Source organism: Epinephelus lanceolatus, chromosome 17 (assembly GCF_041903045.1).
Source record: "Epinephelus lanceolatus isolate andai-2023 chromosome 17, ASM4190304v1, whole genome shotgun sequence".
Taxonomy (NCBI): Eukaryota; Metazoa; Chordata; class Actinopteri; order Perciformes; family Serranidae; genus Epinephelus; species Epinephelus lanceolatus.
In genome coordinates this window covers 356,725-376,548 of record NC_135750.1, presented here as the reverse complement: position 1 = coordinate 376,548, position 19,824 = coordinate 356,725, and the positions used below count along the sequence as shown (strand labels likewise).

Below are 19,824 nucleotides of genomic sequence, written 5' to 3'. Positions count from 1 at the left end.
TATGGACGAAACGATGACGGCGGCACGTTACATCATACTGAGACGGACAGAGAGTGGCCAGAAGTGTGTGGACAGGAAGTGAGGACTCACCTGTTCTTTGAGCTGCTGGACTTTGTCCTGTAGAACCATCCGGAGTCCCTTCAGCTTCGTCTCCAGCTCCTCCATCCTCTGCTGCAGCGCCGACACCGCCTTCTCGTACTGCTCCTGAACACAACACGCACATACTCAGAGATGTACGAGCCGACATCAAAGTGTTCCCTGTGATCTCTGACCTCATCGCTGTGACCTCTGACCCCTGGTGTACCTGCTTGCAGCTGATCTGGGAGCAGCTCTGTTGGGCCTGAAGCCTCAGCGTCTCCTCCAGCTGTTGACTCCTCCTCTGCTCCTCCTGCAGGCGGCCCTGCAGCAGCTCCACCTCCTCCTTGCGCCCATCCCCCACCCGCTGCTGCGCCTCCTGCAGCTGCCTGACATGCTGCGCCTGAACCAGACTGAGCGCCATGTCGGCCCGCACTGCCTAAACACAGGTCATTCACGTGTTAAACCTCAGAGTGTGGTCTGAGGTCACACAGGAAGTGGCGTGACGTGTGATGTCAGTGTGATGTCAGCGTGATGTCAGCGTGTTGGTTTCAGTCCTCACCTGGTCCTGAGCGTGCATCCTCTCTGTCTCTGCCTCCTTCAGTCGGCTCTTCAGGTTCTGGACCTCCAGACTGCGGACCGTCAGCTCCAACACCTGACACACATCAAACCTCCGTTATCACAGGCCATCATGTTTATACACACACACACACACACACACACACACAGTGATGTTGTCAGTTACCTGCTGCTGGAGCTCCTGGTTGTGGACCCGGAGTCTGCGGGCCTCCTCCTGCTCCTCCTGCTCCTTCACAGCCTGATGGAGCTCCTCCCTCTCCCTCATCAGCTTCTTGACGCTGCTCTCCAACTGCTCCACCTGAAGGAGACACACCCACAGGAAGATGTCACTCTGAGAGTGGGAGGAGCTACACCTGGACGTCAAAACATGACAGAGGTTTACATTGTTGTTGTTGTTGTTGTTGTTGTTATTATTCTGTCATGATGATGAGTCCAAACATCTACGGCAGCTGATCAGGGCCACTGAGGATAGAAACTAAAAATTCAGAGCTGATGAAGGACGTAAATATTATAATAAATATTCAGAGACAAAAATGATTTTCTGCGATTAAAGTAATAGATTTATTTATTTATTTTTTAAAGAATACCATCTCTGATTAAAGTTGCAGGTTTCCAAAATATAAATTAGAATACTCTCTGAGATTAAAGTCGCTAATTAACGAGAGACAAACTCTGGTGTTGTTTGTTGTCGATGGACGTCACTGAAAACAGGAAATTTATAAAACATGGAGATGCTGAATGAGCGTTGTCCAATCAAGACGTCCTGTTTTGTTTCACCTGGTTCGATCTGGCCGTCAGCTGGACGCCACTCCTGAGCATCTGAGGAGCGTCTGTCCTGCTAAAGTCACTGTCCCCACAGTGCTGGTTCAGCAGCTTCACACATCCTAACAGGTCAAAATAAGACGTCACATAAAAATCACAGGACTCAGATGTGTCTCTAACTTCCTGTCAGAAACTCCGCCCACATTCTGTCAGAGACAGTTTGAATAAAGATTTTAATGCATCCATCCATTTTCATCCGCTTATCCGGGGCCAGGTCGCAGCGGCAGCAGGCCGAGCAAAGCACCCCAGACATCCCTCTTCCCAGCAACGCTTTCCAGCTCCTCCTGGAGGACCCCGAGGTGTTCCCAGGCCAGACGACATATGTAATCCCTCCAGTGTGTTCTGGGTCTGCGCCGGGGCCTCCTACCAGTGGGACGTGCCTGGGACACCTCCAAAGTGAGGCGCCCAGGAGGATCCTGATCAGATGTTGAACCACCTCAACTGACCCCTTTTGACGCGAAGGAGCAGCGGCTCTACTCCGAGCTCCCTCCAGATGTCTGACTCCTCCCCCTATCTCTAAGGCTGAGCCCAGACACCCTACAGAGGAAACTCATTTCAGACGCTTGTATCTGTGACCTCATTCTTTCAGTCACTACCCGGCGCAGCGCCTGCATCACTGCAGAAGCCGCATCGCACCGACCCGCTGATGCATCTCACACTCATTTCTACCCTCACTTGTGAACAAGACCCAGAGATACTTGAACTCCCGTGCTTGAGGCAGTAACTCTCCCAACCCAGAGGGAACCATCCACTGGTTTCCAGCAGAGAACCATGACCTCAGACTGGGAGGTACTGACTCTCATCCTGACTGCGTCACACTCAAACTGCCCCAGGTCATGCTGGAGGTCACGGTGTGATGAAGCCAACAGAACCACATCATCTGCAAAAAGCAGAGACTCAATTCTGAGGCCCAAACTGGACCCCTTCCTCCCCCCAGCTGCACCTCGAGATCCTGTCCATGAAGATCACAAACAGGATCAGAGAAAAGGGACAACCTTGGCAGAGGCCAACACCCACTGAGAATGTGTTTGACTTTTCCCTGAGTATTTGGACGCAGCTGTCACTTTGGTCATACTGGGACTGGATGGCTCGTAGCAGCGGGCCTCGTATCCCGTACTCCCGTAGTACCCCCCACAAGACACCCCCCCACAAGACCCCCCGAGGGACGTGGTCGTAAGTCTTCTCCAGGCCCACAAAGCACATGTAGACTGGATAGGCAAACTCCCACGACCCCTTCAGCAGCCTCGCAAGGGTAAAGAGCTGCTCCACTGTTTTACGGCGAGGACGGAATCCACATCACTCCTCCTGAATCTGAGGTTCGACAATCGGTTGGAGCCTCCTCTCCATCACCCTGGAGTAAACAGACCTGGGAGGCTGAGCAGTGTGATACCCCAATAGTTGGAGCACACCCTCTGGTCCCCTTTTTGAAGATGGGGAAAAAGTTTTTAATCTCAGAGAAAATCAGAGTTGGTCCTGTGACCTCCTGACCTCTGCTCTGTGTTCTGATTGGTTACCTACAGACTGCTCTGATTGGCTGTCACAAACATCAGAGGCTCCTGTAAACAAACTGTTTGTAAACATGATGATGTCACACCGAGACGTGTCAGATCTTTAAATGAATGTGTAATGAAACCACGGCGGTGACGTCCTCTGTCAAATCAGTTTCTGATTGGTTCATAAAACCTCATGAGGAACTGAAACAACTGAATTCTGCTCATTGATTGGACGGTGTCTGATGACCTTGTTGAGAGCGTCCCGTAGTTTCCTCTGCAGGTCCGTCACTTCCTGGGCGTGGTTCAGTTTCTCCTGAGTGACGGCGTGAAGCTGAGAGCGCAGTAGCTCTGACTCCGCCTCCACAGAGAGCGCCGCCTGCTGCAGCTTCTCCACCTGTTGGAGACAAACATGAAACATCAGGTTGTCAGTGTTTGATGATGTCATGGTGATGTCACGGTGTCCTAGTCGGAGCGTCACCTTGTTGTTTCGGTCGTCAGCTTCTCTCAGCAGTTTGGATTTATCCTCCTCCACCCACTGCAGCTTCAGGGTCACACTGCTAAGCTCCGCCTCCAGCTCTGCATGTCGGCCCAGCTGAGGACAAAACACACAGTTAGTTTAACTGGTGTTTGGATCTGCTGAGCTGAGCGGCGAGGAGTAGTGTTCACAGAATCAGAGGTTCAGAGCTTCAAACTGAAGCCCTTTTTAAACAGGAGTTGTGCAAATTTGCAGGAAAGCCCAATCAGTCTTTTTTCAGCATTGGCAGTATAAAAACAAAATCGGGGAGTGCAGCAAAATGCCGCCTACCTACTTTTGTTTATACAGAATGTGCCTTTTTCGGGGCAATGGGGGGCGTGAGCAAGTAACAAAACGTGTAGCTCAGCGTGTGACGTAAACAGTGACGTGGGAGGGAAGCCGCGGCTGGTCAGTCCTTCGGCGATTCTCTCGTAAGTCGGCCCGTTCTTCACCGTCCCCGTCATCTGACGGTTAATGGCCTCTTTGTTTGCGAGGACAAGGAGGGCGCACAATTCCTTGTCTCCCCAGTTGCTCATCTTTACAGTGTCTGTCAGGTTTGTGTTTCCCTCTTGCTACTAGCTGCTCGCTAATTCCTGCTATCAGCTGTTTCCTGTTTATCCACCGCCAGTGGCTCGCACGTGCAGCGTCATCAACAGCTCCTCCCACAAGTCATCAACAGCTCCTCACACAAGTCATCAACAGCTCCTCCCACAAGTCATCTACAGCTCCTCCCACAAGTCATCAACAGCTCCTCCCACAAGTCATCAACAGCTCCTCCCTCAAGTCATCAACAGCTCCTCCCTCAAGTCATCAACAGCCCCTCCCTCAAGTCATCAGCGGCTCCTCCCTCAAGTCATCAACAGCTCCTCCCACAAGTCATCTACAGCTCCTCCCACAAGTCATCAACAGCTCCTCCCTCAAGTCATCAACAGCCCCTCCCTCAAGTCATCAGCGGCTCCTCCCACAAGTCCTCAACAGCTCCTCCCACAAGTCATCAGTTGCAGAAGGCCGCCTCGGTCTGTTTAAACTAAAAGGGTTCCACCAACATGTCTACTCTACGAGGCGGAAAATTGGGCACCTCGGATCAACTCGCCAATCCGGCTCTGTGTGTCTAAATGCTCGTAGCTTGGCCGCAAAACGGCCCAATATTCGCCGAAAATCTGGCAGTGTAAAAGGGGCGAGTGTCAGTCCTCACACAACAGCTGAGTCACTTCCTGCCCTGAAGCTCTGACATCACTCGTAGATAAAGTCTGACTTCAGATTATTTCAGATCAAACAGATCCAGGACCTGACATCACGTCCACGATAACATGTTTGTATTTACAGCATAAATCATCTCTGAACACACGAACGTTTCAGCTCTGCTTTACATCTGATCACTGTCAACACACCTGGAAGCACACATCACATGACCTGAGCCTCCTGAAAACACGTGACCATCCACACAGTCTGAGAGTGTGAGATTAAACAGGAAGCAGGTCGTCTGCACTGTTAGAGACTGTTAGAGAAAATAACCCAGAGAAATTTCTGTCACATGTTGGAGGGAAACAGACTGGAGTCGTTACAAACTGACACCAGGAGCGTTACCCAGCGCTGCAGGAAGTCACTGCACACCAGAAGGATGACATCACTACAGGTGTGTAGGTGTGTCTGTCATGTTTCAGTTTTAGACATCGTGACTGATCAGACCCAGACAGGAAGTGAACAAGTCCGTCTCTGTTGCCGTCTGTCCACAGGGGAAAAAACCAACCTTGTTTTTCAAACTGAAACTGAGTCAAGTTGCAGCGCCTCAGTGTGGACGCTGAGCATAAACACAGCTACAGTTCTGTCTTAGAACACATACATCAGTGTTACTGCTTATTGTGATGTCACTTCCTGGAGTATTTTCAAACATTTCATCTCCCTAAAATCTGTCTCACCTGAGCTCAGAGATCAGAGAGGTCAGTACATCAGAATGAACGACAGAATGATGTCATTAAGAAGAAAGAATGAAAAAGTCTTCTTCATCAGATTCAAGGTGAGGTCATGTCTCTGTGTCTTCAGCTGTCTCTGTGTCTTCAGCTGTCTCTGTGTCCTCAGCTGTCTCTGTGTCCTCAGCTGTCTCTGTGTCTTCAGCTGTCTCTGTGTCCTCAGCTGTCTCTGTCTTCAGCTGTCTGTGTCCTCAGCTGTCTCTGTGTCTTCAGCTGTCTCTGTGTCCTCAGCTGTCTCTGTGTCCTCAGCTGTCTCTGTGTCTTCAGCTGTCTGTGTCTTCAGCTGTCTCTGTGTCTTCAGCTGTCTCTGTGTCATCAGCTGTCTCTGTGTCCTCAGCTGTCTCTGTGTCTTCAGCTGTCTGTGTCTTCAGCTGTCTGTGTCTTCAGCTGTCTCTGTGTCCTCAGCTGTCTCTGTGTCTTCAGCTGTCTGTGTCTTCAGCTGTCTCTGTGTCATCAGCTGTCTCTGTGTCTTCAGCTGTCTCTGTGTCCTCAGCTGTCTCTGTGTCTTCAGCTGTCTGTGTCTTCAGCTGTCTCTGTCTTCAGCTGTCTGTGTCCTCAGCTGTCTCTGTCCTCAGCTGTCTCTGTGTCCTCAGCTGTCTCTGTGTCCTCAGCTGTCTGTGTCTTCAGCTGTCTCTGTGTCCTCAGCTGTCTTTGTCTTCAGCTGTCTCGGTGTCTTCAGCTGTCTCGGTGTCCTCAGCTGTCTCTGTGTCTTCAGCTGTCTCTGTCTTCAGCTGTCTCTGTGTCTTCAGCTGTCTCTGTGTCTTCAGCTGTCTCTGTGTCCTCAGCTGTCTCTGTGTCTTCAGCTGTCTCTGTGTCCTCAGCTGTCTCTGTGTCTTCAGCTGTCTGTGTCTTCAGCTGTCTCTGTGTCCTCAGCTGTCTCTGTGTCTTCAGCTGTCTGTGTCTTCAGCTGTCTCTGTGTCTTCAGCTGTCTCTGTGTCATCAGCTGTCTCTGTGTCTTCAGCTGTCTCTGTGTCCTCAGCTGTCTCTGTGTCTTCAGCTGTCTGTGTCTTCAGCTGTCTGTGTCTTCAGCTGTCTCTGTGTCCCCAGCTGTCTCTGTGTCTTCAGCTGTCTCTGTGTCTTCAGCTGTCTCTGTGTCATCAGCTGTCTCTGTGTCTTCAGCTGTCTCTGTGTCCTCAGCTGTCTCTGTGTCTTCAGCTGTCTGTGTCTTCAGCTGTCTCTGTCTTCAGCTGTCTGTGTCCTCAGCTGTCTCTGTCCTCAGCTGTCTCTGTGTCCTCAGCTGTCTCTGTGTCCTCAGCTGTCTGTGTCTTCAGCTGTCTCTGTGTCCTCAGCTGTCTGTGTCTTCAGCTGTCTCTGTGTCTTCAGCTGTCTCTGTGTCCTCAGCTGTCTCTGTGTCCTCAGCTGTCTCTGTGTCTTCAGCTGTCTCTGTGTCTTCAGCTGTCTCTGTGTCCTCAGCTGTCTCTGTGTCTTCAGCTGTCTGTGTCTTCAGCTGTCTCTGTGTCTTCAGCTGTCTCTGTGTCATCAGCTGTCTCTGTGTCCTCAGCTGTCTCTGTGTCTTCAGCTGTCTGTGTCTTCAGCTGTCTGTGTCTTCAGCTGTCTCTGTGTCCTCAGCTGTCTCTGTGTCTTCAGCTGTCTGTGTCTTCAGCTGTCTCTGTGTCTTCAGCTGTCTCTGTGTCATCAGCTGTCTCTGTGTCTTCAGCTGTCTCTGTGTCCTCAGCTGTCTCTGTGTCTTCAGCTGTCTGTGTCTTCAGCTGTCTCTGTCTTCAGCTGTCTGTGTCCTCAGCTGTCTCTGTCCTCAGCTGTCTCTGTGTCCTCAGCTGTCTCTGTGTCCTCAGCTGTCTGTGTCTTCAGCTGTCTCTGTGTCCTCAGCTGTCTTTGTCTTCAGCTGTCTCGGTGTCTTCAGCTGTCTCGGTGTCCTCAGCTGTCTCTGTGTCTTCAGCTGTCTCTGTCTTCAGCTGTCTCTGTGTCTTCAGCTGTCTCTGTGTCTTCAGCTGTCTCTGTGTCCTCAGCTGTCTCTGTGTCTTCAGCTGTCTGTGTCTTCAGCTGTCTCTGTGTCTTCAGCTGTCTCTGTGTCATCAGCTGTCTCTGTGTCTTCAGCTGTCTCTGTGTCCTCAGCTGTCTCTGTGTCTTCAGCTGTCTGTGTCTTCAGCTGTCTCTGTGTCCTCAGCTGTCTCTGTGTCTTCAGCTGTCTGTGTCTTCAGCTGTCTCTGTGTCTTCAGCTGTCTCTGTGTCATCAGCTGTCTCTGTGTCTTCAGCTGTCTCTGTGTCCTCAGCTGTCTCTGTGTCTTCAGCTGTCTGTGTCTTCAGCTGTCTGTGTCTTCAGCTGTCTCTGTGTCCCCAGCTGTCTCTGTGTCTTCAGCTGTCTCTGTGTCTTCAGCTGTCTCTGTGTCATCAGCTGTCTCTGTGTCTTCAGCTGTCTCTGTGTCCTCAGCTGTCTCTGTGTCTTCAGCTGTCTGTGTCTTCAGCTGTCTCTGTCTTCAGCTGTCTGTGTCCTCAGCTGTCTCTGTCCTCAGCTGTCTCTGTGTCCTCAGCTGTCTCTGTGTCCTCAGCTGTCTGTGTCTTCAGCTGTCTCTGTGTCCTCAGCTGTCTTTGTCTTCAGCTGTCTCGGTGTCCTCAGCTGTCTCGGTGTCCTCAGCTGTCTCTGTGTCCTCAGCTGTCTCTGTGTCCTCAGCTGTCTCTGTGTCTTCAGCTGTCTGTGTCTTCAGCTGTCTCTGTGTCTTCAGCTGTCTCTGTGTCATCAGCTGTCTCTGTGTCTTCAGCTGTCTCTGTGTCTTCAGCTGTCTGTGTCTTCAGCTGTCTCTGTGTCTTCAGCTGTCTCTGTGTCATCAGCTGTCTCTGTGTCTTCAGCTGTCTCTGTGTCTTCAGCTGTCTGTGTCTTCAGCTGTCTGTCTTCAGCTGTCTCTGTGTCTTCAGCTGTCTGTGTCTTCAGCTGTCTCTGTCTTCAGCTGTCTCTGTGTCCTCAGCTGTCTCTGTCTTCAGCTGTCTCTGTGTCTTCAGCTGTCTCTGTTTTCAGCTGTCTGTGTCCTCAGCTGTCTCTGTGTCCTCAGCTGTCTCTGTCTTCAGCTGTCTCTGTGTCTTCAGCTGTCTGTGTCTTCAGCTGTCTGTGTCCTCAGCTGTCTCTGTCTTCAGCTGTCTCTGTGTCCTCAGCTGTCTCTGTCTTCAGCTGTCTCTGTGTCTTCAGCTGTCTCTGTGTCCTCAGCTGTCTCTGTGTCCTCAGCTGTCTCTGTGTCTTCAGCTGTCTGTGTCTTCAGCTGTCTCTGTGTCTTCAGCTGTCTCTGTGTCATCAGCTGTCTCTGTGTCCTCAGCTGTCTCTGTGTCTTCAGCTGTCTGTGTCTTCAGCTGTCTGTGTCTTCAGCTGTCTCTGTGTCCTCAGCTGTCTCTGTGTCTTCAGCTGTCTGTGTCTTCAGCTGTCTCTGTGTCTTCAGCTGTCTCTGTGTCATCAGCTGTCTCTGTGTCTTCAGCTGTCTCTGTGTCCTCAGCTGTCTCTGTGTCTTCAGCTGTCTGTGTCTTCAGCTGTCTCTGTCTTCAGCTGTCTGTGTCCTCAGCTGTCTCTGTCCTCAGCTGTCTCTGTGTCCTCAGCTGTCTCTGTGTCCTCAGCTGTCTGTGTCTTCAGCTGTCTCTGTGTCCTCAGCTGTCTTTGTCTTCAGCTGTCTCGGTGTCTTCAGCTGTCTCGGTGTCCTCAGCTGTCTCTGTGTCTTCAGCTGTCTCTGTCTTCAGCTGTCTCTGTGTCTTCAGCTGTCTCTGTGTCTTCAGCTGTCTCTGTGTCCTCAGCTGTCTCTGTGTCTTCAGCTGTCTCTGTGTCTTCAGCTGTCTGTGTCTTCAGCTGTCTCTGTGTCTTCAGCTGTCTCTGTGTCATCAGCTGTCTCTGTGTCTTCAGCTGTCTGTGTCCTCAGCTGTCTCTGTGTCTTCAGCTGTCTGTGTCTTCAGCTGTCTCTGTGTCCTCAGCTGTCTCTGTGTCTTCAGCTGTCTGTGTCTTCAGCTGTCTCTGTGTCTTCAGCTGTCTCTGTGTCATCAGCTGTCTCTGTGTCTTCAGCTGTCTCTGTGTCCTCAGCTGTCTCTGTGTCTTCAGCTGTCTGTGTCTTCAGCTGTCTGTGTCTTCAGCTGTCTCTGTGTCCCCAGCTGTCTCTGTGTCTTCAGCTGTCTCTGTGTCTTCAGCTGTCTCTGTGTCATCAGCTGTCTCTGTGTCTTCAGCTGTCTCTGTGTCTTCAGCTGTCTGTGTCTTCAGCTGTCTCTGTCTTCAGCTGTCTGTGTCCTCAGCTGTCTCTGTCCTCAGCTGTCTCTGTGTCCTCAGCTGTCTCTGTGTCCTCAGCTGTCTGTGTCTTCAGCTGTCTCTGTGTCCTCAGCTGTCTTTGTCTTCAGCTGTCTCGGTGTCTTCAGCTGTCTCTGTGTCCTCAGCTGTCTCTGTCTTCAGCTGTCTCTGTGTCTTCAGCTGTCTCTGTTTTCAGCTGTCTGTGTCCTCAGCTGTCTCTGTGTCCTCAGCTGTCTCTGTCTTCAGCTGTCTCTGTGTCTTCAGCTGTCTGTGTCTTCAGCTGTCTGTGTCCTCAGCTGTCTCTGTCTTCAGCTGTCTCTGTGTCCTCAGCTGTCTCTGTCTTCAGCTGTCTCTGTGTCTTCAGCTGTCTCTGTCTTCAGCTGTCTGTGTCCTCAGCTGTCTCTGTGTCCTCAGCTGTCTGTGTCTTCAGCTGTCTCTGTGTCCTCAGCTGTCTGTGTCTTCAGCTGTCTGTGTCTTCAGCTGTCTCTGTGTCCTCAGCTGTCTGTGTCTTCAGCTGTCTGTGTCCTCAGCTGTCTGTGTCTTCAGCTGTCTCTGTGTCCTCAGCTGTCTCTGTCTTCAGCTGTCTCTGTGTCCTCAGCTGTCTCTGTCTTCAGCTGTCTCGGTGTCCTCAGCTGTCTCTGTCTTCAGCTGTCTCTGTGTCCTCAGCTGTCTCTGTGTCTTCAGCTGTCTCTGTGTCCTCAGCTGTCTCTGTGTCTTCAGCTGTCTCTGTGTCCTCAGCTGTCTCTGTCTTCAGCTGTCTGTGTCTTCAGCTGTCTCTGTGTCCTCAGCTGTCTCTGTGTCCTCAACTGTCTGTGTCTTCAGCTGTCTCTGTGTCCTCAGCTGTCTCTGTGTCCTCAGCTGTCTCTGTGTCCTCAACTGTCTGTGTCTTCAGCTGTCTCTGTGTCCTCAACTGTCTGTGTCTTCAGCTGTCTCTGTGTCCTCAGCTGTCTCTGCCTTCAGCTGTCTCTGTGTCTTCAGCTGTGTGTCTTCAGCTGTCTGTGTCTTCAGCTGTCTCGGTGTCCTCAGCTGTCTCTGTCTTCAGCTGTCTCTGTGTCCTCAGCTGTCTCTGTCTTCAGCTGTCTCTGTGTCTTCAGCTGTCTCTGTCTTCAGCTGTCTGTGTCCTCAGCTGTCTCTGTCTTCAGCTGTCTCTGTGTCCTCAGCTGTCTCTGTCCTCAGCTGTCTCTGTGTCCTCAGCTGTCTCTATGTCCTCAGCTGTCTCTGTCTTCAGCTGTCTCTGTGTCCTCAGCTGTCTTTGTCTTCAGCTGTCTCGGTGTCTTCAGCTGTCTCGGTGTCCTCAGCTGTCTCTGTCTTCAGCTGTCTCTGTGTCCTCAGCTGTCTCTGTGTCTTCAGCTGTTTCTGTGTCCTCAGCTGTCTCTGTGTCTTCAGCTGTCTCTGTGTCCTCAGCTGTCTGTCTTCAGCTGTCTGTGTCTTCAGCTGTCTCTGTGTCCTCAACTGTCTGTGTCTTCAGCTGTCTCTGTGTCCTCAGCTGTCTCTGCCTTCAGCTGTCTCTGTGTCTTCAGCTGTGTGTCTTCAGCTGTCTGTGTCTTCAGCTGTCTCGGTGTCCTCAGCTGTCTCTGTCTTCAGCTGTCTCTGTGTCCTCAGCTGTCTCTGTCTTCAGCTGTCTCTGTGTCTTCAGCTGTCTGTGTCTTCAGCTGTCTCTGTGTCTTCAGCTGTCTCTGTGTCCTCAGCTGTCTCTGTCTTCAGCTGTCTGTGTCCTCAGCTGTCTGTCTTCAGCTGTCTCTATGTCTTCAGCTGTCTCTCTGTCTTCAGCTGTCTCTGTCTTCAGCTGTCTCTGTGTCCTCAGCTGTCTCTGTCTTCAGCTGTCTGTGTCCTCAGCTGTCTCTGTGTCTTCAGCTGTCTGTGTCCTCAGCTGTCTGTGTCTTCAGCTGTCTGTGTCCTCAGCTGTCTGTGTCTTCAGCTGTCTCTGTGTCTTCAGCTGTCTCTGTGTCCTCAGCTGTCTCTGTCTTCAGCTGTCTGTGTCCTCAGCTGTCTGTGTCTTCAGCTGTCTCTATGTCTTCAGCTGTCTCTGTGTCCTCAGCTGTCTCTGTCTTCAGCTGTCTCTGTGTCCTCAGCTGTCTCTGTCTTCAGCTGTCTCTGTGTCCTCAGCTGTCTCTGTGTCCTCAGCTGTCTCTGTCTTCAGCTGTCCCTGTGTCCTCAGCTGTCTCTGTCTTCAGCTGTCTCTGTGTCCTCAGCTGTCTCTGTGTCCTCAGCTGTCTCTGTCTTCAGCTGTCTCTGTGTCCTCAGTTGTCTGTACCAGTCATTAACAAGAAAGAATGAAAAAGTCTTCTTCATCAGATTCAAGGTGAGGTCATGTCTCTGTGTCTTCAGCTGTCTCTGTGTCTTCAGCTGTCTCTGTGTCCTCAGCTGTCTCTGTGTCTTCAGCTGTCTGTGTCTTCAGCTGTCTCTGTGTCATCAGCTGTCTCTGTGTCCTCAGCTGTCTCTGTGTCCTCAGCTGTCTCTGTCTTCAGCTGTCTGTGTCCTCAGCTGTCTCTGTGTCTTCAGCTGTCTCTGTGTCCTCAGCTGTCTGTGTCTTCAGCTGTCTGTGTCCTCAGCTGTCTGTGTCTTCAGCTGTCTCTGTGTCTTCAGCTGTCTCTGTGTCCTCAGCTGTCTCTGTCTTCAGCTGTCTGTGTCCTCAGCTGTCTGTGTCTTCAGCTGTCTCTATGTCTTCAGCTGTCTCTGTGTCTTCAGCTGTCTCTGTCTTCAGCTGTCTGTGTCCTCAGCTGTCTCTGTGTCCTCAGCTGTCTCTGTGTCCTCAGCTGTCTCTGTCTTCAGCTGTCTCTGTGTCCTCAGCTGTCTGTGTCTTCAGCTGTCTGTGTCTTCAGCTGTCTCTGTGTCTTCAGCTGTCTCTGTGTCCTCAGCTGTCTCTGTCTTCAGCTGTCTGTGTCCTCAGCTGTCTGTGTCTTCAGCTGTCTCTATGTCTTCAGCTGTCTCTGTGTCCTCAGCTGTCTCTGTCTTCAGCTGTCTCTGTGTCTTCAGCTGTCTCTGTCTTCAGCTGTCTGTGTCCTCAGCTGTCTCTGTGTCTTCAGCTGTCTCTGTGTCCTCAGCTGTCTGTGTCTTCAGCTGTCTGTGTCCTCAGCTGTCTGTGTCTTCAGCTGTCTCTGTGTCTTCAGCTGTCTCTGTGTCCTCAGCTGTCTCTGTCTTCAGCTGTCTGTGTCCTCAGCTGTCTGTGTCTTCAGCTGTCTCTATGTCTTCAGCTGTCTCTGTGTCCTCAGCTGTCTCTGTCTTCAGCTGTCTCTGTGTCCTCAGCTGTCTCTGTCTTCAGCTGTCTGTGTCCTCAGCTGTCTCTGTGTCCTCAGCTGTCTGTGTCTTCAGCTGTCTCTGTGTCTTCAGCTGTCTGTGTCTTCAGCTGTCTCTGTGTCTTCAGCTGTCTCTGTGTCCTCAGCTGTCTCTGTCTTCAGCTGTCTGTGTCCTCAGCTGTCTGTGTCTTCAGCTGTCTCTATGTCTTCAGCTGTCTCTGTGTCCTCAGCTGTCTCTGTCTTCAGCTGTCTCTGTGTCTTCAGCTGTCTCTGTCTTCAGCTGTCTCTGTGTCCTCAGCTGTCTCTGTCTTCAGCTGTCTGTGTCCTCAGCTGTCTCTGTGTCTTCAGCTGTCTCTGTGTCCTCAGCTGTCTGTGTCTTCAGCTGTCTGTGTCCTCAGCTGTCTGTGTCTTCAGCTGTCTCTATGTCTTCAGCTGTCTCTGTGTCCTCAGCTGTCTCTGTCTTCAGCTGTCTCTGTGTCCTCAGCTGTCTCTGTCTTCAGCTGTCTCTGTGTCCTCAGCTGTCTCTGTGTCCTCAGCTGTCTTTGTCTTCAGCTGTCTCTGTGTCCTCAGCTGTCTCTGTCTTCAGCTGTCTCTGTGTCCTCAGTTGTCTCTGTCTTCAGCTGTCTCTGTGTCCTCAGCTGTCTTTGTCTTCAGCTGTCTCTGTGTCCTCAGCTGTCTCTGTCTTCAGCTGTCTCTGTGTCCTCAGCTGTCTCTGTGTCCTCAGCTGTCTTTGTCTTCGCAGCAGCATGAAAAACAAACTCTGCAGTTCAATCTGAGGACTGAGACGTTGCAACGAGCACACTGCTGTAACGCCTGTACGACATATCAATATATTGTCAAACAAGATATAAATTCAGACTGCGTTTATATCGATACAAGTCATGTCACATGATGCGTTCCAACATGCATCTGTCCTCTCACGCTCACTCACAGCTTCCCCATTAACACTGATGTCTTGTTCACACCAAACAGGAAGAGATTGTTTTGTGTGTTACTCACGCAAGACTGAGCACTGGAATAAATTTTGCTGACACTTCATACGTGTGAATAACTCGTGTCACACGCACATGAAATCGCTGAATTTATGAATGGACCTCTGCTGGTGTGTTCAATGTCAACGCTTGCTGAGAGTGGCGGCAGAGAGGGCGGACGCACACCTGTCAGCGGCGCCGTTTAACGTCATTGTGAGATGAATGAATGTGGAGTCACATCGCTGCTCTGAGACTCTTCAGTCGCTGTGAAAATGTTTCACTTGTTTGGGTCAGTGAGCTCCTGATGGACTGGTCTAACTGATGACCTCATCAGCAAGTCATCTGATCAGAGACATTAAACTGGTCACCTTGTCCCTGTAGGAGCTGAGCTCTGTCTCCAGCAGCTGTCTCTCCTGCGTCCACGCCGCCTGCTGCTGCAGCTTCTCTCTATCCTGCTGCAGCGCTGCATCCTGCAGCCGCCGCACCTGAAAACACCACGACAGCGACAACACGCCATCTCATTAACGATACATGTCACTACAGAGACACGCACTGAAGGTTGCTCTGCTCACCAGCGCTCCCTCCTCCTCCTGCTCCTTGGAAACCGTCGCCAGACGCTCCCTCAGCATCCGCACCGACTCCTGGTCTCCACGGAGACGGGCGCTGAGCTCAGCATTGTCGTTGCTGAGCTGCAGGTTCCTGCTGCTCAGATCCAGGACCTCCTCACGATACCTGGAGTTCTGCAGACAACAGAGGAGGAGGAGGAGGAGAAGGAGGAGTCAAACAGTCTTCCTCTCAGAGGTCAAAGGTCACTGTGATCAGTCTGTTCACTCACCTCTCTGTGGAGACACTCCTCTTCCTCTCTGCTCCGCTCATGTTCCCGCTCCAGGTCCTCCAGCTTCCTCCTGACAGGACAAGAAGGAGGAGGAGAAGGAGAAGGAGAAGAAGGAGAAGGAGGAGAAGAAGGAGGAGGAGGAGGAGAAGGACAAGAAGGAGGAGGAGAAGGAGAAGGAGAAGGAGGAGAAGAAGGAGGAGGAGGAGGTTGATATATTTAACATCTTAAGGTCGATTCACAGCGTCTGTGGCGTCCACACCGACCCTCTGTGGGCGATCCATCACTAAAGGTGACAGACGACCAATCACAGACGTGCTCACTGACCTCTTGTTGGCAATGTCGTCCTCCAGACCGTGGACTTCCTGCTGCAGGACGCTGAGTCGCTCCTGCAGAGCTGTGTTCTCTGATCGCACTTCCTGCAGCTGAGTCCTGCAGCCACAGACCAAAAGACCAATCAGCTGACTGATCGTCAGGGACAAACATCTCTGATGTCATTGATGACATCACTCTGAGGAATCTGAGACTGCGGTGATTTAAAGGTGTGTCACATGTTTCAGATATCATTACATCATTACATCATTAACAGACACAGACAGAGACAGACGTGATCATGCGATGTCATTGGGTTAGAGATGAGGGAAGGAGTTAAAGCATTCAGACAGAGACGGACGGTCGCGGTGCATTGTGGGAGTTTCATTCCGTTAGCAGAGTCACATGATGGATGCAGTTAGTCATTCAGAGACAGGTGATGTCATTCAGAGACAGGCGGAGGTTAGTCAGTGGTCGGAGCGTCTGTCTCATCACAGCGTCGGTCTCAAACCTGTGAAGACGGGACAGGTCCATCGTGTCCTCCAGAGCCAGGACCAGCGTCTCCAGCTCCATCAGCTGCTGCTTCATCTTCATCTTCTCCTGCTCAAAGTCTTCCTCCGCCCGCCGCAGCTGGTCCTGGGAGTCCTGCAGGTCCCTCTGCAGCTGGAGGACCTGCTGTCCCTTCAGGTCCTCCGTCCTCAGCTGGTCCCTCAGGTCCAGCTGGTTGGTCTCTGTCTGTCTCAGTAGGATCTTAACTCCATCGGGCCCCTGGACCCGGAGGTGGTCGGTCTCGCTGGTCTTGGCGTTGAGCTGCGTCCTGAGGACGAGGACGAGGTCGGCGGTGTCGTTGAGCTGGGAGCTGAGCTCCTTCAGGTGGTCTCTGAGGGTGGAGATCTCCTCCTCCATCTCTACAATCTGGGTGGAGAGCTGGTCGGCCAGACGGGCGTAGCTGGCGTTCTCCTGGCTCAGACGTCGCACCTCTTCCTTCTCCTCGTCCAGGCCGGAGCACAGCTGTGAGCTCCTGCTCTGTTCCTCCTTCAGCGCCTCCTGCAGAGCCTCCTCAGAGCTCCGCCTCCTCTCCACCTCCTCAGAGACTCCATCCAGCTCCAGCTGCAGGGTGTCCACAGCCATGGCCTGCTCCTTCAGGTCCTGGATCAGCCTGGAACGGTCCGTCTTCAGGGAGTCCAGCTCCGCGGCCGTGCTCCTGGTGACCTCCTGCAGCGCCTCCAGCTCTGCCCTGAGGCCGTCCACCGTTTCCTCCCGCACTCGCAGCTGCGCCTGCTGCTGGATGAAGGCGTTGGAGAGGCGGCTGCAGTTGTCAGCCACCACCTCCCGGTCCTGCAGGATGCTGTCAGACGCAGCCCGCAGGTTCTCCAGCTGGAGGAGAAGCTGCTCCTCCCTGTGCTTCACCTCCTGCAGCTCCGCCTCCACACAGCACCGCTCTGAGCTCAGATGCTTGTTTAAAACCTCCTGAGATTCCAGGACGGAGACGCTCGCCTCCAGCTGAGAACACGCCTCCTCCAAACGCGCCTCCAACTCAGAGCACCGCCCACTACACGCTTTAAGATCTTCCTCCAACTGCCCGCAGCGCCTCCTCAGCTCCTCCATGCTGGCCTCTGATTGGCTGATCTGTAGGTGGGAGCTCTGTACCACCTCCTGTAATTTGGACACCTCCTTCTGCTGCTCCTCCACCTTCCTCCTCTCCTCAGTGGCTCTCTCCTCACTCCGTAGCTTCTCCTGCTCCACCTGCGCCAGCCTCTTCTCCCAGCATCCCCTCTGCTCCTGCAGCCGCTGGCGCTCCCGATGGAGCTGGTGGAGGAGGCGTCGCTGGCCCTCGCTGTACTGCAGCTTCATGTGAGACAGCTGCTGCTCCGCCTCGTCCCTGCTCAGAGTAAAGACACCTGCTGACACTTCCTGTTTCCTCCCGCCTCAGCTCCGCCCACTGCAGGTTCATCCTCGCTGCTCTGACTTGTGTTTCTACATTAAAATCTGATTTAATAAAAACTTTACAAGAGATAAAAACTCAGCAGACGAGTTACTGACATTTCAGAATAAAAGCATCAGACAGAGGCGGAGCTGTGACATCATCACCCACCTGACCAGCATCACCTCCTGGTCCATCTTCAGCTTCAGCTCCGCCTCCAGCTGCTCCTTCTCAGCGCTCAGTCTCTGGACCAGGTTCCCGATCTCTCTGGCGAAGTTCTGCTCCAGCTCCGCCCGCTCCCGCTGCATCCTAGGGAAAAAAAAAAACAATGCTCACAAACTCCGCCCACCACCGAGACGAGACTCAGCAGGATGGACAGAGGAGGCTGCTCCTCACCTGCGCTCCTGCTCGTGGCTCCACCCTCCTCCTCCTCCTCCATGTTGGATCTGAGCGTGCAGTTTGTCCACCGTCTCCTTCAGCTGCTTCACCTGCTGCTCCACCTGAGCCTTCTGCTCCTCCACCTCACTGATCTCCAGCTGAAGACAACAACAAGAAGTTCATCCACCTCTCAAACACTGAAATACTCCATCACAGGAACGAGGACTGTGCTCAGCACTGACCTCAGCAACATGTACTCCATCAGTTCTGTTATAAAACTCAGAAACTCAGTAAGAATAAAACTATAAAGATGGACTCAGAGCGGTGACTCAGCAGTTTTTACACACGTGAAACTCCAAGAGAGCTCAGACCCTCTGAAGTGGGTCCACAGTGCGGTTCTCTGAACCTGTGAACACAAAGCGCTCCAGGTTCACTTTGCTCTCTGTTGAGGAGCAGTTTGGTCTACAGAAGACACTGCACGTCTCCAGATGTGGAAGGTAGGACACATCAACCAGTCATAGCTCAGAGACACTCAGGGTCTCCTCCAGTTTAAGCTCATGTGTAGGGTTGGGTACCTTTCATAATTGAACCGATACGGTACCGGTATCTGGAATTCGGTACCGGTACCAAATGGTACCTTATTTCGGTACTTTTTAACCCTATGGGCCCTAGGCCTTTTTGGGGTATTTTTACTGCCTTTACTTTTAAGCTCATATCACAGTCATTATAAAGGCTACATACACATGCTATATCTTGTTTTTTTCAGGACAATCTGGGCTAACCAGATTTACCATCATTTCATGTCCTTCTATGTGCCTGTATTTTATATTATTTTTTATACCAATGAAAAAAATCAAATCTGTGTGCCTTCTTACATTTTAGATGTATCTCACCATAGCAAGTTGGAAGTTGACATATTCTGCCATATATGAAGAGAGGAGACTCTCTGGAATCTGGCAATATATATACGTGTCCCCCTCAATGTATATGGTGACTACGGCCCTGTCAGCATGCATAATTAGGCTGCAGTTGTCTGGGTGCGCAAAGGTGAAGTGGCTGGTCTTGTCATACAAAGTTTGATGGAGTGTCAACTGGACAATATGGAGATATTTGCATCTTGAAAGCCGGACTACAAATGTGGATAGACAGGGAGAAACACACGCAAGCCTAAGACGTGGTAAGATACGATATTCCTCACTATATGAAGTGACTGATAACAAGATCTGTATAATGGATTGTAAAGAAATTCGTCAGGTTTTTAATTTGTAGACAATTGATCTGTATTTATAGCGTGATGGGATGACAGCACAATGATGTGTGTGGTCCTGAGCTTTCATGTGATATGTGTGGCATTTCTGTGCGAGCCTGCATTCGCGAGTAATCCATCCAAGAGTAATGTGTGTGCAAAGCTGTATGAAAGCTCTGTTATACATCATTTTAGTGTAACTTTATCATTGTTTTTTTCACTGTAAAAACATTGGATTACCGACAAGTGCTTGACCTTGTCGGAAAGCTACAATTCTGCTGTGTCTGCTGATATGTGTGGCTTCTGGCTATGACGCACGGTCGCAGAGAAAATCCACAGAGAAGAACGGGTATGAATTTGGACGCACTACGCGTCGTTCAGGCCCATAGTCTAAACTTCTCAGTTTCAACATTTTATTGAGAACATTTAGGAACAGTGCTGCACGTTAACTTTTGTCTGCACATTGTTTTTGTCACCATTGTTGCTGAGTCTGAGGTGCGAGTCATGCGCTCCGCCTCCACCTCAGGTACCGAAATTTGGCACCGTTTCATTTTAAGTGAATCGGTACTCAGTAGTACCGACGTGAATCAGTACCAAGTACAAAAAGTACAGAGTTTCGGTACCCAACCCTACTCATGTGACAGTGAGCAGCTTCATCACCTCACTGCAGAGACCCGTCACAGGAAACACTACACTGTGTCAGTACATGTGATGTATAGTGTGATCAGAGAGAGGACTGAGACCATTTTACTGTTGGTGCACTTTAAGAGGACTGAGACCATTTTACTGTTGGTGCACTTTAAGAGGACTGAGACCATTTTACTGTTGGTGCACTTTAAGAGGACTGAGACCATTTACTGTTGGTGCACTTTAAGAGGACTGAGACCATTTTACTGTTGGTGCACTTTAAGAGGACTGAGACCATTTTACTGTTGGTGCACTTTAAGAGGACTGAGACCATTTTACTGTTGGTGCACTTTAAGAAGACTTATTTATTTAGCGAATGCAAAGTCCTTCAGCCAAACAGTTGCCGTCTGATCTGCTGTATGGAGGCTGACTAAGCCTCCTTCAAGTCTTTGTAGAGGGCAAGCTTCAATGATGTGTTGCATTGTTTGCTCCTCTCCACAAGCACAAAGTGAGCTTGAGCTGCTGCCCCACTTGTGAAGGCTGGCCAGGCAGGGGCCATGTCCAGTCCTTTAAGAGGACTGAGACCATTTTACTGTTGGTGCACTTTAAGAGGACTGAGTTCAGTTTGTTTAAAAAGG

General features: G+C 51.3%; 1 protein-coding gene across 8 annotated transcripts in view; it reads right to left on the bottom strand.

The window, feature by feature from the left end:
* Positions 1–19,824, bottom strand: part of ninl (ninein-like) — a 72,536-nt gene that overhangs the window by 1,641 nt on the left and 51,071 nt on the right. For 2 of the 8 annotated variants that reach the window (XM_033613504.2, XM_033613510.2), the window contains 13 exons: positions 17,332–17,471; positions 17,107–17,244; positions 15,523–16,893; positions 15,027–15,131; positions 14,703–14,772; positions 14,440–14,607; positions 14,236–14,352; positions 3,448–3,561; positions 3,217–3,363; positions 821–952; positions 638–730; positions 305–514; positions 91–204 (listed from right to left, as the gene is read on the bottom strand). In XM_033613504.2, the coding sequence (XP_033469395.2) occupies positions 91–204; positions 305–514; positions 638–730; positions 821–952; positions 3,217–3,363; positions 3,448–3,561; positions 14,236–14,352; positions 14,440–14,607; positions 14,703–14,772; positions 15,027–15,131; positions 15,523–16,893; positions 17,107–17,244; positions 17,332–17,471 (2,919 nt within the window). The remainder of the gene's footprint in view (positions 1–90; positions 205–304; positions 515–637; positions 731–820; positions 953–3,216; positions 3,364–3,447; positions 3,562–14,235; positions 14,353–14,439; positions 14,608–14,702; positions 14,773–15,026; positions 15,132–15,522; positions 16,894–17,106; positions 17,245–17,331; positions 17,472–19,824) is intronic. The other 6 variants (XM_033613507.2, XM_033613506.2, XM_078160952.1 and 3 more) reach the window with 6 other exon arrangements.